General features: G+C 44.7%; 1 protein-coding gene across 1 annotated transcript in view; it reads right to left on the reverse strand.

The window, feature by feature from the left end:
• The window catches only part of F13A1 (coagulation factor XIII A chain), a gene marked incomplete at its 5' end in the record, with an annotated part of 166037 nt that extends 162286 nt beyond the window's left edge, over positions 1-3751 (reverse strand). The window contains one exon of the mRNA XM_080831468.1: positions 3622-3751. Within this exon, the coding sequence (XP_080687594.1) occupies positions 3622-3751 (130 nt within the window). The remainder of the gene's footprint in view (positions 1-3621) is intronic.
• Between the last annotated feature and the right edge of the window lie 14800 nt (positions 3752-18551).

The following is an 18551-nucleotide window of genomic DNA, read 5'->3' on the forward strand; positions in this document are numbered from 1 at the left end:
GTGGCAATCATTAAATGCCTTTACACAAACGGAATCAAAGAATGAATTGGTTCTATACAACATCATTTCTTCATCATACATTAAATGCCTTTCTAATTCTTTTAAGACCCCTCAATCCAGAGGGGTTTACTCTGCACTTATGAGAGAGTGATAATTAACTAGTTAATTAATTGCTTTGGTTCTGACAGGGGTGGGGTGGGAAGGAGAAGGGATGCCCAGAAAGGCAGAAGACCCCCATTAGCCTGAAAGATTCTAGATCTCTCCTGGATTTGACTTTTTTAGAGATTCCAGACTTGCTTTCCAGTTTGAATTCATCACATTAGATCTGCCAAGTAAGGATTATAATTACTACTGCAAAGGATCACCTATGGTTAATAACACAGAGTCAAACCAGACCAAGAATATAAGGCTATCTTCCAGAACATTAGATCTCCTGCTAAAATATCCTTTGAGACCAGGAAAGCTGTAGAGAAATTTCCAGAAACAACCACTAAACATTCAAAAGAGTCTATTAGGCAGAGATGCAAATCCAGCATTCTGAGGAGATTTTCACATACTTTAATTGGCTACAACTGAGTTCAGAAGGGGGCATTAAGTACCCTTAAAACACATGAGGACGTCAAACATTGGCACTGACTGGCTTGTCCCATCTCTGGGGTCTCACTATCACCTCAAATATTCCTTTTTTTTTTTTTTTTTTTAATATCATGCTGCTGTATGGGAAGTATCTTATGTGAGTTTATACATTTTGAAATGCATGCTAAAGTAATTCTTAACCAAATATTCACAAAAACTGTGAATTAAGGGTATCATTCACACTCAGTGTACATTCTATCTATCTATCTATCTATCATCTATCTATATATCTCTACTGCCACAGAACTATTTGAAATGAAAAATCCGCCATTTATCCTTTTTCTCCTCTTTCCCCTCTGCCTTCTCAGTCAGTTTGGCAAGAGCAGCTTGCTGAAACTTTTGGAAAAGATTTCCATTGAAACAAATGAGAGTTTGACTTAGGACTTTGTGAGCCAAAGCCCTCCTCAGACAGGAGCTCAGGGAGCTTCAAGCCCTCTTGGTTGCCCCTAGGGGTCACTGCATAAACTGCAAGAAGACAGCAGCTAATCACACGTGACAGCCTTCACAGGGGATGACTTGGGAGAAACTGATGTATTTTGTGTCAGGAAACCTGCTTTTGGCACAATTAAAGAGAAATGTGAAATGTAAAGAATAAGTAGGAGACAGTTCTTGATCACATGGTTTGTATACTGGTATTTTTCTTCCGTTCTCCTCATCTAGGAGTTCCCCCATGATACCTGGGTTCAGAGATCCTATCCTCAGTGTGTAGTACTGAGCTCACCTGTGGGAGACAGATTAAATGAGGGCATGTTTTTAAAACCTGGAGCCTACTCTTAATAAGATTATAATGACCCTAGGCCTGATGAGTCACTCAATTCTCAAGTGATTGACTGTTCATTCATCCTACAAATAGTCATTGGACACTCGCATTCCTCTGCCAAGGCCTGTAATAGGTACCCCAGAATGTCACTTGGGCTGTGGACACATATGATTGCCAAGCAAATGAAGAATGATTTTTCAAAATAATTCCCCACCCGTGCCTCCAAAAATAAATACATAGAACACAGTCATCCCAGATTTTTACAAAATCATCCTACCTACTCAAATTATCTGTTAGTTCTGATTTCTTATTAACCACATTTTGTTCCGATTTCAGATATACAGCTCCTGCAGGCTGTTACATGTTCCCCTTAGAAATAAGTGTTCACTGGGGTGGGCTCCTAACCTTGTAGGGTATGATATCTTGCACATTCTGAATCAATGAGTACTTGTTGGTTAACTCCCATAGATCAAGTGTCTCATAGACACTAGTCATTTGATCATCATGGCAACTGTGAAGTAGGTATTACTTCCATTTTCTTGATGGAGAAACTGAGGCTCCCCTGGGTGACAAAGTGAGTAAGTGACAAATGAAGAACCAGAACCCAGTTCTTCTGAGTCCTGAACCAAGGGGCTCTTTGCTACATCTCACTGCCTCTGTTCACATTTCTCCTCACTGATCCTATGCCCCTTTCTCTTTCTGTTCTTTCTGCCCACATCTTCCAGCACCCTGGCCCCCATTCCACAGGGCCAAGAGACTTGTCTGCCAGAGGGGGATTTTGCTAAAAAACTGAATACACCAAGGTATAATAATTTGCTCATAATTGCTTGATAGTTTGATGTCTGCATGCTTTCCAATTTTATTTGCTTTCTTAGAGAAAGAAAAGAAAATAAAAAAGAAAAGAAGAGAAGAGAAAAAAAAAGAAAAGAAAAGAAAAAGAGAGGAAAGAATAAACCCAAGATTGGGCAATGAAGGAGTGAACATCAGCTACTTACTTTGACCTCAATTTCCCCACCTTATAACACAGGGATTTAGATGAGTTGATTAACAAGTCCTTTTTAACTCAGTTTTGTGGCTCTAATGGTGGAGTTGCAGGAAATGCAGTACCCCACTGGGAGAGAGAGCTCAGAACTACAAGTTCACAAGTCTGTCCCAACCTTTCCACTCAACTGAAGAAGCCTTTTGGTGAGCTCCCCCCTCCAAATCTGCATGGTACCTTACTGGGCGGTACTCGATATCTCTGTTTTCACAGTTGGACAGCAAATTGTCTAGACATGATAGGAACACAATCAAACCTGTCTGCAAGGTGCGGGCAGTTCTCTGATTTGCTCTTGCATTGTTCTTTCCCTTTGCTTTCAACTGCCGATCTCTTTCTGAGGAAGGGGATTAACCATGTACCACAGGGTGATCCTGGGCATCTGCCCCCAGCAAGTGGGTGTTCACCTCCCAGGGAAACCAAGTGCAGAGTACCCTCAGGAGCAGAAGTGGGCTTGCTGCATGAGTGCTACCGACAAAAAGTGGTCTGTGCGAGATGCCATTCGGGGACATGAGTCTGAATGTCCCTGCTGTGGCCCAGGGGAATGGCGTCTGTGTCACCAAGCCACTGCTGGCACCTGGGCTCTGTCACAATTGACAGGGCTGAGTGGAGGTCAGCTGCTGGCTGCTCCTCCCAGAGCAGGTCCCTTGGGATCAGTGGAGGCGAGAGCAGGGGAAGCAGCTTGCCTCACCTGCTCACCAGGCTGCTCTGGAGAGACGTAGAGGGCTTCCATCTCCATTACTGTCAGAGTCTAGCATCTTTTGCCAACTCTGAAATTCACAGCAAAGGAGAGAGGAGGGAGGAGGGAGAGGGAAAGAGGCACAAGCCAGACAATCAAAACAGCCACAATATTTTGGAAGTGGAAACTTCCAGCTAGAGAATATTTTTAAAAACAGAACAGTAGCACTGGAAGAGGCATCCACTGAGCCAATGCCCTTGTTTTCTAGAGGAAATAGCTAAGAGGTAGAAAGACAAAGTGACTTCCCTGGGATCACAAAGCTATTAAGTGGCAGAACTGGGACAAGAATCTGGATCTTGGGGCCTTTTACCACTGAAAAGAAGGCTTGGGAGTCTTTTCTATTAAAGAAAAGACACGGGCAGGGGAGCCGCTTTTGTGGGAGCCTAGTAGAGACAAAGGGTGCTGACCCAACCAGCACCTGCAGGGAAGAGCAGGTGGCCGACCCTGTACCTTGCAAATTAACACCTCGGGGCACCAGCCCCTGCAGCTCCACAGTGGGGAGGTCATCCTCGGCCGCATTGGACGCGTTGCGGGGCAAGGCTCTCCTGCCTCCAAATGCAGGCTCCGAGGTCTCAGACATTCTCAGTTTCGCAAGCTCCTTATGGGAGAGAAAGGGAGACACAGAAAAAGAATGGGAGACAAGTTACATTTGAGACAAGGATTCAAAAATAGAGAAGCAGACATATCTGTGTGGGATAGCACATTTTGAGTTTCACATAAATAAAACTTGAGAAGTGGCAGTAAGGATTAGTCTAATGATGGAGTATAGTTCCCCAAGGATCTCGGGGAGATTTCTTGTTTGTCAAAACACAGGGAAAGCAGAAGAAAAGGGGCTTCTCTGAAGAAAGGAAAAATGCAAAAGATTTTAGAAAGCAGGGTCCCCCCCTCCATTACCCCTAAAGGGAGTATTTTTGTAAGAAACGTTTATTGTCATATGCCCATACATATGTCCATTTCATATAGACTTAAGAAGGCCCAAGTCACTTCTAAGAATAAAGTCATCCAACCATGTCCAGGTAAGTGTTCATTTTTGCAACTTCATTCAACCAATGTTTAGTGAGAGCCTACTATGTGCCAGGCTGTGATCTGGGCACTTGGAATACATCAGAGAACAAAACAGAAGATTGTTGACCGAGAGCTTCCAGTCCAGTCAGGGTTGGGTGGAGGCCACCCTTTGCAGAAGTAAACAGAAAAGGGTATAACAAGGCGGCAAGTGCTTTGGAGCCAGGACCACACAGAGCAGGAGAAGGCAGGTGGAGTCTGGGTGGGTGAAGAGGGTACATTGTGATTTTGAATTAGGGCTATTAATAGCCTTTCTCTGAGTGTACTTGGTCAGTGGCGCTAACATTGCGCTTGCTCCAAGCCTGCTTCCCCTTCCTCTGGAGTTTGCACAGGCAAGAAGCCAGCTTAAACACCACACACCTCACTGTCAGGCCCCAATCAGTACTTGTTGACAAACGGACCAAATAAAGGGAGCCCTTGTTTCTGGCCCAAACGGAGCTTTCACCTTGATCATCTGGATCACCCAGTCATGACTCTTGGTTATTTGGCTCTTTTCAAAAACCAAACACACCCTCAAAAGATGAAGAGCCTCCACTATAGAGGCAACCAGAGTAGACTGTTCCAGAAACATGTTGAGCAAAGGCAACACAGCTGGAGACAAGAGAACCACTTTCTAGGTAGGGTATTTGGTCTGGGAAGGAAACAGCAATATTTGCAAGCATAAAGTCTGAATCGGTTTCCATAAATACCTACAGACATATTTACAAAGTCTCTAATGAGCTGAGGGGACAGGGAGAAAGGGTTAATGATGGAAGGTAAGAAAAAGCCATCCTCTGGAGGAAAATAACCCCCAGGTGGGCTTAGGATCACTAAGGGAGGGGAGGGTTTGGGGGAGAACAGAGTAGAGCAGTGCAGAAGCCTGTTGGGAGAGAGAACCCAGAAAGCAGAGAGCTGGGGAGCCCCAGGTGCTTGCCAGGTAAGAGTAGCCTGTGCAGGTGAGTGCAGGTGGGCAGAAGCACCCTCCTCTCCACAGGTCTTGGGGGGGTAAGTGCTCAAGTTCAGCTCTTGCATTGGGAAGGGGAAAGGGGATGCAAGGGGATGCAGAGCCAAGCCAAGCAGGTGTTCTTACCTGGCCCTTCTCTCTCTCTCTCTCTCTCTCTCTCTCTAACCTTCTGTCTCATCCCTCCACAGTCTTCTCCACTGAGGAGAAGGGAGCTCCCTTGGGGGAGCCCTCCCAAGTCCCTCATTCGCATCTGGTGGCCTTCTTGCAAGCAGAGCCTTCAGGAAATCTTGAAGGAGTGCCTGAGAAGACCCTGCTTGGACGGAAGTGGGGCTGGGTAGGCGCGGAGATGGGGGCCAGGAAAGGCAGTGGACAAGTGGGGGCGCCTCTTACCCCTACCCCTGTCCCCTATACCCGGAGCAGCCGACGCCTGAGGGATCGCAGAAAAACTCCAGGGCAGGAAGGCAGGCGCAGCCGCGCCCCTTGGCTCCTGGGTCCAGGTTTGCGGTGAGGCCAGGCGGGAGGGGTGGCTGCTTACCTGCGGTCCCCGCCCGAGGTGCCCTAAGGCAGGCTGGCTTGGTGCAGCTCAGAGGTACTTCCTCAAAAGGACGCAGGAGAAACGACAAGAAAGTTGGCTCTTAAATAACTTCCTAACAGCCCCCACCCTCCACCCTCCCCTCCCGTCCCACAGGGTTTTCTCCTCCCCCTTCTTGACAGCCGGAGCAAAGAGAGCAGCTTCTAGGACTTTCTACTTATTTCTGCCATCCCGCGTTATTCTGGCATGAGCCCCTCCCCCAACCTACGCCCCCCCTTACTTCGGAGTTCCTAGCCGGGCTTCTCCTCACCATCCCCACTCCCGTTCTGAAGCCCCTCTGCAGAGGCCCCTCACACCCTGCTTTCTCCCTTTCCTCAGGGGGGCTGGGAGGGTCTTCCTCCACTGGGCAGTGTCCCCACTGGGGGTGCTGAGGTTGGCTGCTTGGATGAAGGGTGGGTCTGCCCTCTCGCAGACATGTCACAGACAGCTGTGACCATGCATAAAGCAAGAGGGTGTCCTTGTGTCAATAAGGCTGAGGGGGGATGGTCTGTGTTCTTGAAGCATCCATGCGAGCCTCAGCCACCACCTAACTGCAGGACTTCCCACAGGAGGGGAGGCCCAGCCCTGGGGAAGATGAGTAAATAACTTTAAGTGTCACAAAAATTAGAAAATAACACTTTTTTCCCCCTGAAAACCATTTTGGTTTATTTTCAAATAACTGGAGAAATAGAAAACTTTTCTTCTATGTATATATATATTTCTGATTCTTTGTCTCTCTAAATACTCCTATTTTCAGATAGGGCCATTTTTAACCCTTTTTACTGTCTTCAAATTTCTGACCTTGCCCCTTGATCTGATTTCATAGAGGGGGGGAAGACCATTGGTTAGGAATTCTCTAAATTTTCTGCTACCAATCTATGAACTTGTTTGCAAATGCCTATATTTCCCTCTTTCTTCCTCTTAATGAATTGGAAAATGTTTCCAGTCGCCCCTTTGTCCATGGCCAAGGGCACAGGGCCCCGCCTTTTTGCCTGTGGTCTATGTCACCTTGTTCTTCAGGGTCTTGCCATACTGCCCATCCATTCTTTCTCCTCTATCTTAAAGCTCCCACTTGAGCAGCTGCTCCTACCAGCACTGACACAAATTCAAGGCAAGTCTCTTCAGTACTTGCTCCAACCTTCCCTGGGCCCACATGCCCCCAGCTATTGCTCCCCTCTCTCCTCTTCATTGTAAGCTTCTGCCATCTGTCATCGGCTCCATCGTTCTGTTGAAACTAGCTCAAGGTCACCAATGACCTGTGCTAAATCCAAAGGAAAGGATTCTGTTCTCATTTACTTAACATTTGGAGACATTGAACTTGGGCACTCTTACCTTGAAGGTCTGTTCCCCCGGATTCTGGGGCATTACACTCCTCTAGTGCCGCACGCACCCGCTTGGATAAATGTAGCATTCCCATTGTTCTCATCTCCCATCCGTATCCTGACATGTCCCAAATCTAGGTCTTTAACCATGATCTTTTCTAGAACCTCAGATTCCCCAATGTAAGTGCCTCCCAACCATCTTGGCATGTCCCAGGGATAACTCACACTCATCATGTCTAAAATGAGATGTGTAATTTCCCCTGAAAACCTGGTTCATCTCAAAAGTTCCCTATCTCAGTGAATGCCACCACCCTACTTTCTGTTGCCAAGCCAGACATGTGGTGTTGTTCTCGGCACTTCCTTCTTTTCCTCCCCTCAACCCCCAAATCCAATCCCTCAACAAATAATTTCTACTCTTCCTCTTAAATAGCTCTCGCATCTACCCATCCACTCCCACTCCCACTTGTGGAGGTTCAGACTTGCGCATCATCCTCTGTTGTCAAAATCTCCAGAACCACCTACCACTTCCGATCTTGACTCTTCCAGTCCGTTCTCCACACTGCAGTGAGAAAGGGCTTTGAGGGGCTTAAATCTGGAATCAAATTCTTTGCACAAGCTCTTCTATCACCACTTCCATTTGCTCTTAGGATAAATTCCAAACTTTGGTTGACTGGGTCTCTGCAATGTTGGTCCTACTTTGTCCTCCATCCCCATCTTTTTCACTCTCTCTTGCCTTCTGCAGTGGATGCCCACTCTACCCACCTCCTGCCCCTGCCCCCAGCCCCTTGTGGTATGCTCCAGCCCCAGTGATTTCCCTGCTTGTACCACTTGTACTGTGGCCAGAAACACACTCCACTCCTCTTGCCTCTTCTCACCACTGGACAATTTCTTATTCACTCTCCAGATCTCAGCCCAAACTGCACACATGTCCTGCAGGAGGTGGCCTTGTCCTGGTGCTTCTCATACAAAGCAGCCACTCTCTGTCTCCTTCTCTGTACTCCCACTAAACTGCATGAGAGTAGAGGCCCTAGCTGGAGTTCCCCAGGGATAGTCTGCTGACCATTCGATTACTCAAAGCCCATCCTTTCCATGCCCTTTGTTGAGTGCTAAAGAAGGACCAGCCTACTCTGGTAGTTCTTCTGGCAAAAATCAAGCCTGAGTGTCCAGCATTCCTAGAGACCCCCTTGCCTATGTGGGTCTGAGGAAGAGCCAGGCAGCTTGGCTCCCTTCAGATTAGGTGGCACAGCTGCCAGGCCCCCTGGGGTTCCTGACTGTACTATGCATTCAGGACAGGTTTGTCACCCTCACAACTGTCACCTCAGTGCCACTTTGGGCCTGAGACTCACTCATTATTGAGTGACTACGCACATGTATTATTTAGCTTTCTAACTTCCCCAAACCACTGACCCAGAAGAATTTAAAAAGCAGTGGCTTTCCTTGTGCCTAAAACTAGTGTCAATAGGAGAGTATCTGATCTGAGGACACCAAGCACAGAGATGTTAAGATGTTACAGATGTTATTAAAAAGTCAGTCACATCTCTGTTAGTGATATTACAGAGCCTTTCCTCATAGCACGGGGGCTTAGAAGTCAGAACAAAGTTTTCTGGCCATACCACGAAACTTGAACTATGCCCCCCCACCACCAAATGTGACTATGGTAGAAGCAGCTGGATGAACAGACTCTGAACTCTGTGGTGTCCTTTGTTTCTGAATGTTTCTTGCCTGGCATGGAGGTGGCACACTATAGGTATTTAAGGAACGCTGCATGTGAGGTCTAACTGGGGGGTTGGGGGGGGAACCAAAAAAACACTTCGGATATTTTTAAAAGAAGGAATTGAACACAGGGGTTTGGTTACATGGGTGCCAGAAGAGACCAGAAGCCAAAGAGGGAAATCAAGTCAATTAACTCAGCAGTTAGCAACAGCAGGGGAGTGGTGTCATCCCAGCGCAAGGGTTAGGGTCATCACCAGAAACTCTGTTTGTCTGAGGTCAGGAGGGAGGGAAGAATGACTCTGGCTCTTCTCTTCTTCCCTTTCTACTCTCCCTCCAGTGTCTCTCATTTGCTCAATTTAATGAAAATCAGTTGATAAAGGAGTCTGGGCAACACAGTCCACAAAGCTGGCATCACCACACCAGGGCGGAGAGGACTTTCCAAGATCACCCCCAGGTTTGATGATTCACCAGGCTGTCATCCTCACAGCTGTGATATATTGCGGTGAAAAGATGAAAACCAAAATCAGCAAAGGAAAAGGCTCATGGAGTGAAGTCCAAAGAAAGCCAGGAGCAAACTTCCAAGAGTCCCCTCCCAGTGGAGTCAGACACATGGTTACATCCCCAGCTACGAATGTGACAACACATGTGAAATGTTGTCTACTAGAGAAGCTCATTAGAGATCCAGTGCCCAGGGTTGTTGTTGGAGGCTGGTCACCCAGGTACTCTGCTGAGCATGTACCAAACTCCAGACTCACAGAAGGAAAGCAGGTGCTCAGCATAAACCGTGTTCTCTGTCCAAAGAGCGTGGGCACAGAGAGCCATGCTCATCAGTCAAGGAACAGTGGGACTCCTGAAGTCCAAGGTCCCAGATGCCAACCAAGGGCTAGCCATTTAAAGAAGGCTTTCTGGGGAGAGTAGTCTCAGGTGTGCTGTGTTGACTCCTTTCTCCATATCACCCACCCTGTCCCCCCCCATGCTCCCACACACACCCAAAACAGAGTAAAGCAAGGACAAAGTGCGGAGTGGATCTCAGGGCGAACAGTTGCAGTGAGGTCAGTCCCTTACTGTCCCTTCTAGACATTGCTATCAGGGTCATAGTAATGGCTTGGAGCAAGAGGAAGCTCTCAGGGGAAGGTCCTTGACTGGGGTAATACAGGTTCCCCACATACACTTTCTCTGGCCTCACTGGCTCAGGATGGCACCTCTGAAGAGGTGTACATTCTCTCGGAGAGCATAAGCCCTGGCACACCTTCTCACTTCCCTGCAACTGAAGAAGCCATGATCCTGGTGTCCTGTTGATTGAAACAGAGCTGCAATTAACTCCTCATTGCCTATTCAAGGGGCAGGGCAAGAATATCTCCACCTGTCACTGAGGGATCCTGGCTCCCGTCAGAGATACGTGGCAAACTCTGGAAGCCTTAGGTGAGCAGAAGGAGCGTGCGATGGGAGGAAGAATTCCAAGTTATCTTACTTCGACTTGTTCAGTCTGAGTTCTCATTTCTAGGGTATGGACACTCTTCTCTCTAGATATATTTCCATCTCTCTCCTATTTGGCAATATCCAAAAGCAGACTGTTTGCTCAGGGGATGATTTTTCTGGCAAACTCTATTTGATTTATATGCAAAACATTACAACCCAAACAAACAAACAAAAAGTCAGTCACGTCTGGACCCTGCTGGTTTTTTCCAGTTGAAACAAGACTTGGATTTTGTGGGTTATAGATGTAGTTGCACAGGGAGTGGATATAAATAACAACGAAGTTGCCAAACCCTCCAACATAAATGATCAAAGTCCACCTCTTGGGGAAGACTTTCTCCTCCAGTGACCTTGAGTCTTAGGAATCGAGGGGGGAACTTTCCACTCCAGGAGAGGTGGTGTTGGGGAGAGGATGGGAGGGAGGCTGGGTGGAAAGCTTACAGTCACGTTCCAGCCACCAGAATGAGCAGTCAGTAAAGGAGAGTGGGCCTCTGCATCCATTCATGTCTTGATAGAAGCCTCGGGGGAGTCGTCACAAAGTCTGACAATGACATTTAAAGCCAGGAGAAGGAATTTATAAAGCACCATCACATCTGCCTCTGTAACAGGGCTTGGGTTCTGAGAAAGGACTGTTCCTCCAAAGGTTCTTTCCCTCTTCTTTTAGGAGAGATGTAAACCCGCAGCAGTGACAGTTCCAGATGGCAGATGCTTCTCCTTGTTTCAGCTTCCCTAGGCATGACCCTCTTGCCAGCATTCTGCCATCATCCTTAATCTACATTCCCAGGAACAGCAGATTGTTGGGTTCGGTCTCCACATGGCAGGGTCCTCCAGGAAGGCCAGTGGAGGAATGCAAGATTTAACTAATGCGCTTGTGAGCTTACCAAGTACATATCCCTGTCTTTACTATTCTTGTCATTTTTTAATTTTGGTAAAATATATGTAACATAAAATTTACTGTCTTGACCATTTTTTTTTAGATTTTATTTATTTATTTGACAGACAGAGATCACAAGTAGGCAGAGAGTCAGGCAGAGAGAGAGAGGAAGGCTCCCCGCTGAGCAGAGACCCCGACGTGGGGATCTTTCCCAGGACCCTGGGATCATGACCTGAGCCGAAGGCAGAGGCTTTAACCCACTGAGCCACCCAGGTGCCCCTGTCTTAACCATTTTTAAATGTGCAGTTCAATGTGTTAAGTATATTCACAGTGTTGTGCAACCAACCTTCAGAATTTCTTCATCTTGCAAAACTGAAACTTTATACCCATTAAATAATTGTGTGTCTGAGTGTGTATGTAAGGGTGTTTGTGAGTATGTGCCTGTCTGTGTGAGTGGGTGTGTGTCTGAGTGTGTATGTAAGGGTGTTTGTGGTTGTGTGCCTATATGTGAGTGCACTGACTTTGTGGGTGATTGTAATTGTTGAGTGTGTGCCCATCTGTGTGAGTATATGTGCAAGGACAAGGGAGGACAGAAGAACTGCCACAGGGATGCCTCACTGTGTGGACTCTTGGAGGTGGGTTTAGCTTTGGGAAACATTTGGGAAACATTGTCTTCCAAGCACCTCCTGAGTTCTGGCTGGACTTAAGGAGACTCTAAGAGAGCTCTGTACCCTTTAAAAGACTTTATAAAATATGACAAAAGTTAGCTAGAACTAGATCTCTTACAGATGAAGGCCTTCAAACTTGAGGGGAGATTTTGTAAAATGTTGATTAATTAGAGACATCCAGACTGGGGGACAGATGCCCTGATGAAGCCATAACCAGCCTCACCAGCATACAGCATGGACACATGGCAAGACCTGCTTCGTTTTTTATTCCCTTCCTTACTCTAGTGGCACCCAGACTCTACTGATCACAGAAGCAGAGCAAGATACCCCACATCCACCCATCCTGTTTACCTGGCTTTTCAGGAGAAAAAGCATTCAGTGATAACAAAGCATTATGAAAAAAAAAAACAATTAAAATAGAAACGTAACAATGCATATTGAGCAAAATGACCAGCAGAAGTGAAATCCAAGGTAATGCCACAGATTTGTTTCAAATAATGTACTGATTGAAAGAATAGTGGCAATTGAAAAACACCACTAACCCCTGGATAATGGGGAGGCACTACAAACAAGGCCAGAATGCCAGTTACCTGTGTGTGCCTATGCAGGCTGGTATGCTTGAGTTCAGCAGGAACCTTGCAAGCGTCCCCAAGTGTAATATGCAGCTGGAGTTAGAAGCAAGACTTCCTCCCCTGCTACCTGTGTGACCGTGGGCAAGTTACTTCCTTAATATCTCTGTACCTCAGTTCCCTCACCTGTAGAGTGTGATCATAATAGTGTTTGGCTCGCAGGTTATGCAGGTCAAAGAAGAGGGTATGTGTGAAACACTGTGCAGCCCCTGGCATGCAGCCCCTGACGCACAGCCAACACATTCCTAATGGTGGCAGGTGTGACCTGAGCAAACCCCTCCCACCCATGATGAGTATTTTAACTTTTCCTAATAATTGATATCATCTGTACTCTCATTATCAGGGAAGTGAATATTTAACTTGCTGATAATTTGGGAGGAGGTCATAATCAGCATTTACTGGAGGAAAATTCTTTAGGAGTTTGAGGAATTTGATAATTGGCAGGTTGCAGATATGCACACAAGGATACAAGTGGGTCTATTTCTAACCGAAGTGAATGAAAAACCTTCCAACACAAGGATGCTGTCCAGGGAGCAGGTGTTTGTTACATAGCAATGGATAACTGGGACACGTTAGTTCAACAAGTGTTTATCTAACACCAGCTATTGGTGGGCTGTGTGATGAGTAAGAGAAGGATTTTGGTTGGAGCATGCCAAGCTAGTGGACCAGCATTTGTGTGGTCTTGGAAGCTGACATCCAAGTTGGATCAAACTCTTCTAAGGGGGCCCTGGGGAGAAGTGCCCCAGTCTATGGCAGTCACTATGCCCACAATCCTGTGTTCCCTGTTGTGATCATACAACAGCATCTTCTTCCTGATGAGGTTAAGTAGTAGAACTAGGCAAGAGAGACTATTCTGAAGGGGAGAAAAAGCAGAGATAAACACTGAAACTTAGAAACTGGAAGAGGACCTTCGAGTACGGGCAAGCCGGAAATGGAGAGGACGTGATGTTCTGCTGGATCTTCCCAGCAGCAGAAACTTCTGGATAATGATTTATGCATTTCCAAAGCAAGCCAAAGGCCATTGCATAATCACATGTGTGGGTGCCAAGATCCAGCCAAAGAAGGGGGCAAGTTCTCTTTTCCTTGGTGCTCACTCGGCAATTTCTGGAGGGAGGCTTGCAGTGAGGTGCAGGGTCGGTACAGAGTCCTTCCTGTGAATGTTTCTTGTTAGTCCATTTCTGTAATCACAATGGTAACAAGAAGTTGTTAAAGTAAATCTGAAGCATTAGCTGTACCATATGGACATATATCATGATCCACCGAAAATATTTCCCACACCTTATTTTTAACTTAAATAAAAACAGTTTATATATACACACTCATGCAGTCCAGCCACCATGTGGAGGGATGATTTGGAGGGCCACATGGAAAGATGGTGGTCCTGAGACTACCTGGATGGAAAGAGGAGCCTGGCTGTCCCAGTGTCCCAGCTGCATCCAGCCTTCACCTGTTCCTGACCGTTCGCCACCTACAGGAGGGAGCCATCTTGAAAACACATCCTCTGGTCCCAGGCAATCCATTCCAGCGGATGCCACATGGAACAGACAAGCTACTCTGCTGAGCCCTGCCAAAATCATAACATTTTAAGCAATCAAATAAAGTAGCTGTTATTTCAGTCCACTAAGCTTTGGGATAGTTTGTTAGTTTGTTACATAGCAATAGATAACTGTGACACATTAGTCCAACAAGTATTTATCTAACACCTACCATTGGTGGGCTGTGTGATGAATAAGAAATGTCACCTTTAAGGCATACACTCCAGACATGGGAAGTGTATTAAAAGCTAGGCTTTTGGAATTTAGTCAACAAGTCTGTTTCAATGATTTCATAGACTTCCAAATTTCATAGACATTTTCTCTTTCACTCCCATGACAAATGTCTTTCACGTGGACCTGCCCTGCCCTATAATATATATTCAAAATATGTGTTGATTAATTGATGAATTAAAGTCAGTAGACTATCTGATCGATGAAAGCAATATGGGTTGCTGACAAAAAATAAAAAGTAAGAGCTTTCAGTAAATTATGTATGAAGAGCTGGTTTTACTTTGTTTCTTGCCTTAAACAGTCAGCCACTCATTTAAAGTTGTATTTCCAAGTCAGAGAGCCACATAAAAGGAAGCTCCAAGTAACTACAGAGTAAATAATGATTTGTGTTTTGTAAAATGCTTCACTCATATATAGTAATCCTTATTTAAGTAATCAGTGCTCAATCCCTCTCTTCATAGCCAACCGCCCATTTACATTCTAACCTCCCCCCCCCCAACTATCTTTGGGCCATTTATCCCACGGTTTTTATGTCCATCCAGTCAAACTTGTTTTTTTTTTTTTTTTTTTTTTAATTTTTTTATTTTAATAAACATATAATGTATTTTTATCCCCAGGGGTACAGGTCTGTGAATCGTCTGGTTTACACATTTCACAGCACTCATCATAGCACATACCCTCCCCAATGTCCATTTCCCCACCACCCTCTCCCATCCCCCTTCCCCCCCGCAACCCTCAGTCTGTTTCTTGAGATTGAGTCTTTTATGGTTTGTCTCCCTCCCAATCCCATCTTTTCATTTTTTCTTTTCCTACCTCCCCCCAAACCCCCCCACCTTGCATCTCCACTTCCTCATATCAAAGAGATCATATGATAGTTGTCTTTCTCCGATTGACTTATTTCGCTAAGCATGATACCCTCTAGTTCCATCCACGTCGTCGCAAATGGCAAGATTTCATGTCTTTTGATGGCTGCATAGTATTCCATTGTGTATATATACCACATCTTCTTTATCCATTCATCTGTTGATGGACATCTAGGCGCTTTCCACAGTTTGGCTATTGTGGACATTGCTGCTATAAACATTCGGGTGCACGTGCCCCTTCGGAGCACCACGTTTGTATCTTTAGGATATATACCCAGGAGTGCAATTGCTGGGTCGTAGGGTAGCTCTATTTTCAGTTTTTTGAGGAACCTCCACACTGTTTTCCAGAGTGGTTGCACCAGCTTGCATTCCCACCAACAGTGTAGGAGGGTTCCCCTCTCTCCGCATCCTCGCCAGCATCTGTCATTTCTTGACTTGTTAATTTTAGCCATTCTGACTGGTGTGAGGTGGTATCTCATTGTGGTTTTGATTTGTATTTCCCTGATGCCGAGTGATGTGGAGCATTTTTTCATGTGTCTGTTGGCCATCTGGATGTCTTCCTTGCAGAAATGTCTGTTCATGTCCTCTGCCCATTTCTTGACTGGATTATTTGTTCTTTGGGTATTGAGTTTGATAAGCTCTTTATAGATTTTGGATACGAGCCCTTTATCTGATATGTCGTTTGCAAATATCTTCTCCCATTCTGTCAGTTGTCTTTTGGTTTTGTTAACTGTTTCCTTTGCTGTGCAAAAGCTTTTGATCTTGATGAAATCCCAATAGTTCATTTTTGCCCTTGCTTCTGTTGCCTTTGGCGATGTTCCTAGGAAGAAGTTGCTGCGGTGGAGGTCAAAGAGGTTGCTGCCTGCATTGTCCTCAAGGATTTTGATAGATTCCTTTCGCACATTGAGGTCCTTCATCCACTTTGAGTCTATTTTCGTGTGTGGTGTAAGGAAATAGTCCAATTTCATTTTTCTGCATGTGGCTGTCCAATTTTCCCAGCACCATTTGTTGAAGAGGCTGTCTTTTTTCCATTGGATATTCTTTCCTGCTTTGTCGAAGATTAGTTGACCATAGAGTTGAGGGTCTATTTCTGGGCTCTCTATTCTGTTCCATTGGTCTATATGTCTGTTTTTGTGCCAGTACCATACTGTCTTGATGATGACAGCTTTGTAATAGAGCTTGAAGTCTGGAATTGTGATACCACCGACTTTCGCTTTCTTTTTCAATATTCCTTTGGCTATTCGAGGTCTTTTCTGGTTCCATATAAATTTTAGGATTATTTGTTCTATTTCTTTAAAAAAAATGGATGGGATTTTGATAGGGATTGCATTAAATGTGTAGATTGCTTTAGGTAGAATAGACATTTTCACAATATTTGTTCTTCCAATCCATGAGCATGGAATATTTTTCCATTTCTTTGTGTCTTCCTCAATTTCTTTCATGAGTACTTTATAGTTTTCTGAGTATAGATTCTTTGCCTCTTTGGTTAGATTTATTCCTAGGTATCTTATGGTTTTGGGTACGATTGTAAATGGGACTGACTCCTCAATTGCTCTTTCTTCTGTCTTGTTGTTAGTGTAAAGAAATGCGACTGATTTCTGTGCATTCACTTTATATCCTGACACTTTACTGAATTCCTGTATAAGTTCTAGCAGTTTTGGAGTGGAGCCTTTTGGGTTTTCCACATATAGTATCATATCATCTGCAAAGAGTGATAGTTTGACTTCTTCTTTGCCGATTTGGATGCCTTTAATTTCTTTTTGTTGTCTGATTGCTGAGGCTAGGACTTCTAGGACTATATTGAACAGCAGTGGTGATAACGGACATCCCTGCCGTGTTCCTGACCTTAGCGGAAAAGCTTTCAGTTTTTCTCCATTGAGAATGATATTTGCGGTGGGTTTTTCATAGATGGCTTTGATAATGTTGAGGTATGTGCCTTCTATCCCTACACTTTGAAGAGTTTTAATCAGGAAGGGATGCTGCACTTTGTCAAACGCTTTTTCAGCATCTATTGAGAGTATCATATGGTTCTTATTCTTTCTTTTATTAATGTATTGTATCACATTGATGGATTTGCGGATGTTGAACCAACCTTGCAGCCCTGGAATAAATCCCACTTGGTCGTGGTGAATAATCCTTTTAATGTACTGTTGGATCCTATTGGCCAGTATTTTGGTGAGAATTTTCGCATCTGTGTTCATCAAGGATATTGGTCTGTAATTCTCTTTTTTGGTGGGATCCTTGTCTGGTTTTGGGATCAAGGTGATGCTGGCCTCATAGAATGAGTTTGGAAGTTTTCCTTCCATTTCTATTTTTTGGAACAGTTTCAGGAGAATAGGAATTAATTCTTCTTTAAATGTTTGGTAGAATTCCCCTGGGAAGCCGTCTGGTCCTGGACTTTTGTTTGTTTGGAGATTTTTGATGACTGTTTCAATCTCCTTACTGGTTATGGGTCTGTTCAGGTTATCTATTTCTTCCTGGTTCAGTTGTGGTAGTTTATACATCTCTAGAAATGTATCCATTTCTTCCAGGTTGTCAAATTTGTTGCCATAGAGTTGCTCGTAGTATGTTCTTATAATTGTTTGTATTTCTTTGGTGTTGGTTGTGATCTCTCCTCTTTCATTCATGATTTTATTTATTTGCGTCCTTTCTCTTTTCTTTTTGATAAGTCTGGCCAGGGGCTTATCAATCTTATTAATTCTTTCAAAGAACCAGCTCCTAGTTTTGTTGATTTGTTCTATTGTTTTTTTAGTTTCTATTTCATTGATTTCTGCTCTGATCTTTATGATTTCTCTTCTCCTGCTGGGTTTAGGCTTTCTTTGTTGTTCTCTCTCCAGCTCCTTTAGGTGTAGGGTTAGGTTGTGTATTTGAGACCTTTCTTGTTTCTTGAGAAAGGCTTGCACTGCTATATATTTTCCTCTCAGGACTGCCTTTGTTGTGTCCCACAGATTTTGAACTGTTGTGTTTTCATTATCATTTGTTTCCATGAATTTTTTCAATTCTTCTTTAATTTCCTGGTTGACCCATTCATTTTTTAGAAGGATGCTGTTTAGTCTCCATGTATTTGCGTTCTTTCCAAATTTCCTCTTGTGATTGAGTTCGAGCTTCAGAGCACTGTGGTCTGAAAATATGCAGGGAATGATCTCGATCTTTTGGTACCGATTGAGACCTGATTTATGACCCAGGATGTGGTCTATTCTGGAGAATGTTCCATGTGCACTAGAGAAGAATGTATATTCTGTTGCTTTGGGATGGAATGTTCTGAATATATCTGTGATGTCCATCTGGTCCAGTGTGTCATTTAAGGCCTTTATTTCCTTGTTGATCTTTTGCTTAGATGATCTGTCCATTTCAGTGAGGGGAGTGTTAAAGTCCCCTGCTATTATTGTATTACTGTTGATGTATTTCTTTGATTTTGTTATTAATTGGTTTATATAGTTGGCTGCTCCCATGTTAGGGGCATAGATATTTAAGATTGTTAGATCTTCTTGTT

Source organism: Martes martes (assembly GCF_963455335.1).
Source record: "Martes martes genome assembly, contig: scaffold_52, whole genome shotgun sequence".
Taxonomy (NCBI): domain Eukaryota; kingdom Metazoa; phylum Chordata; class Mammalia; order Carnivora; family Mustelidae; genus Martes; species Martes martes.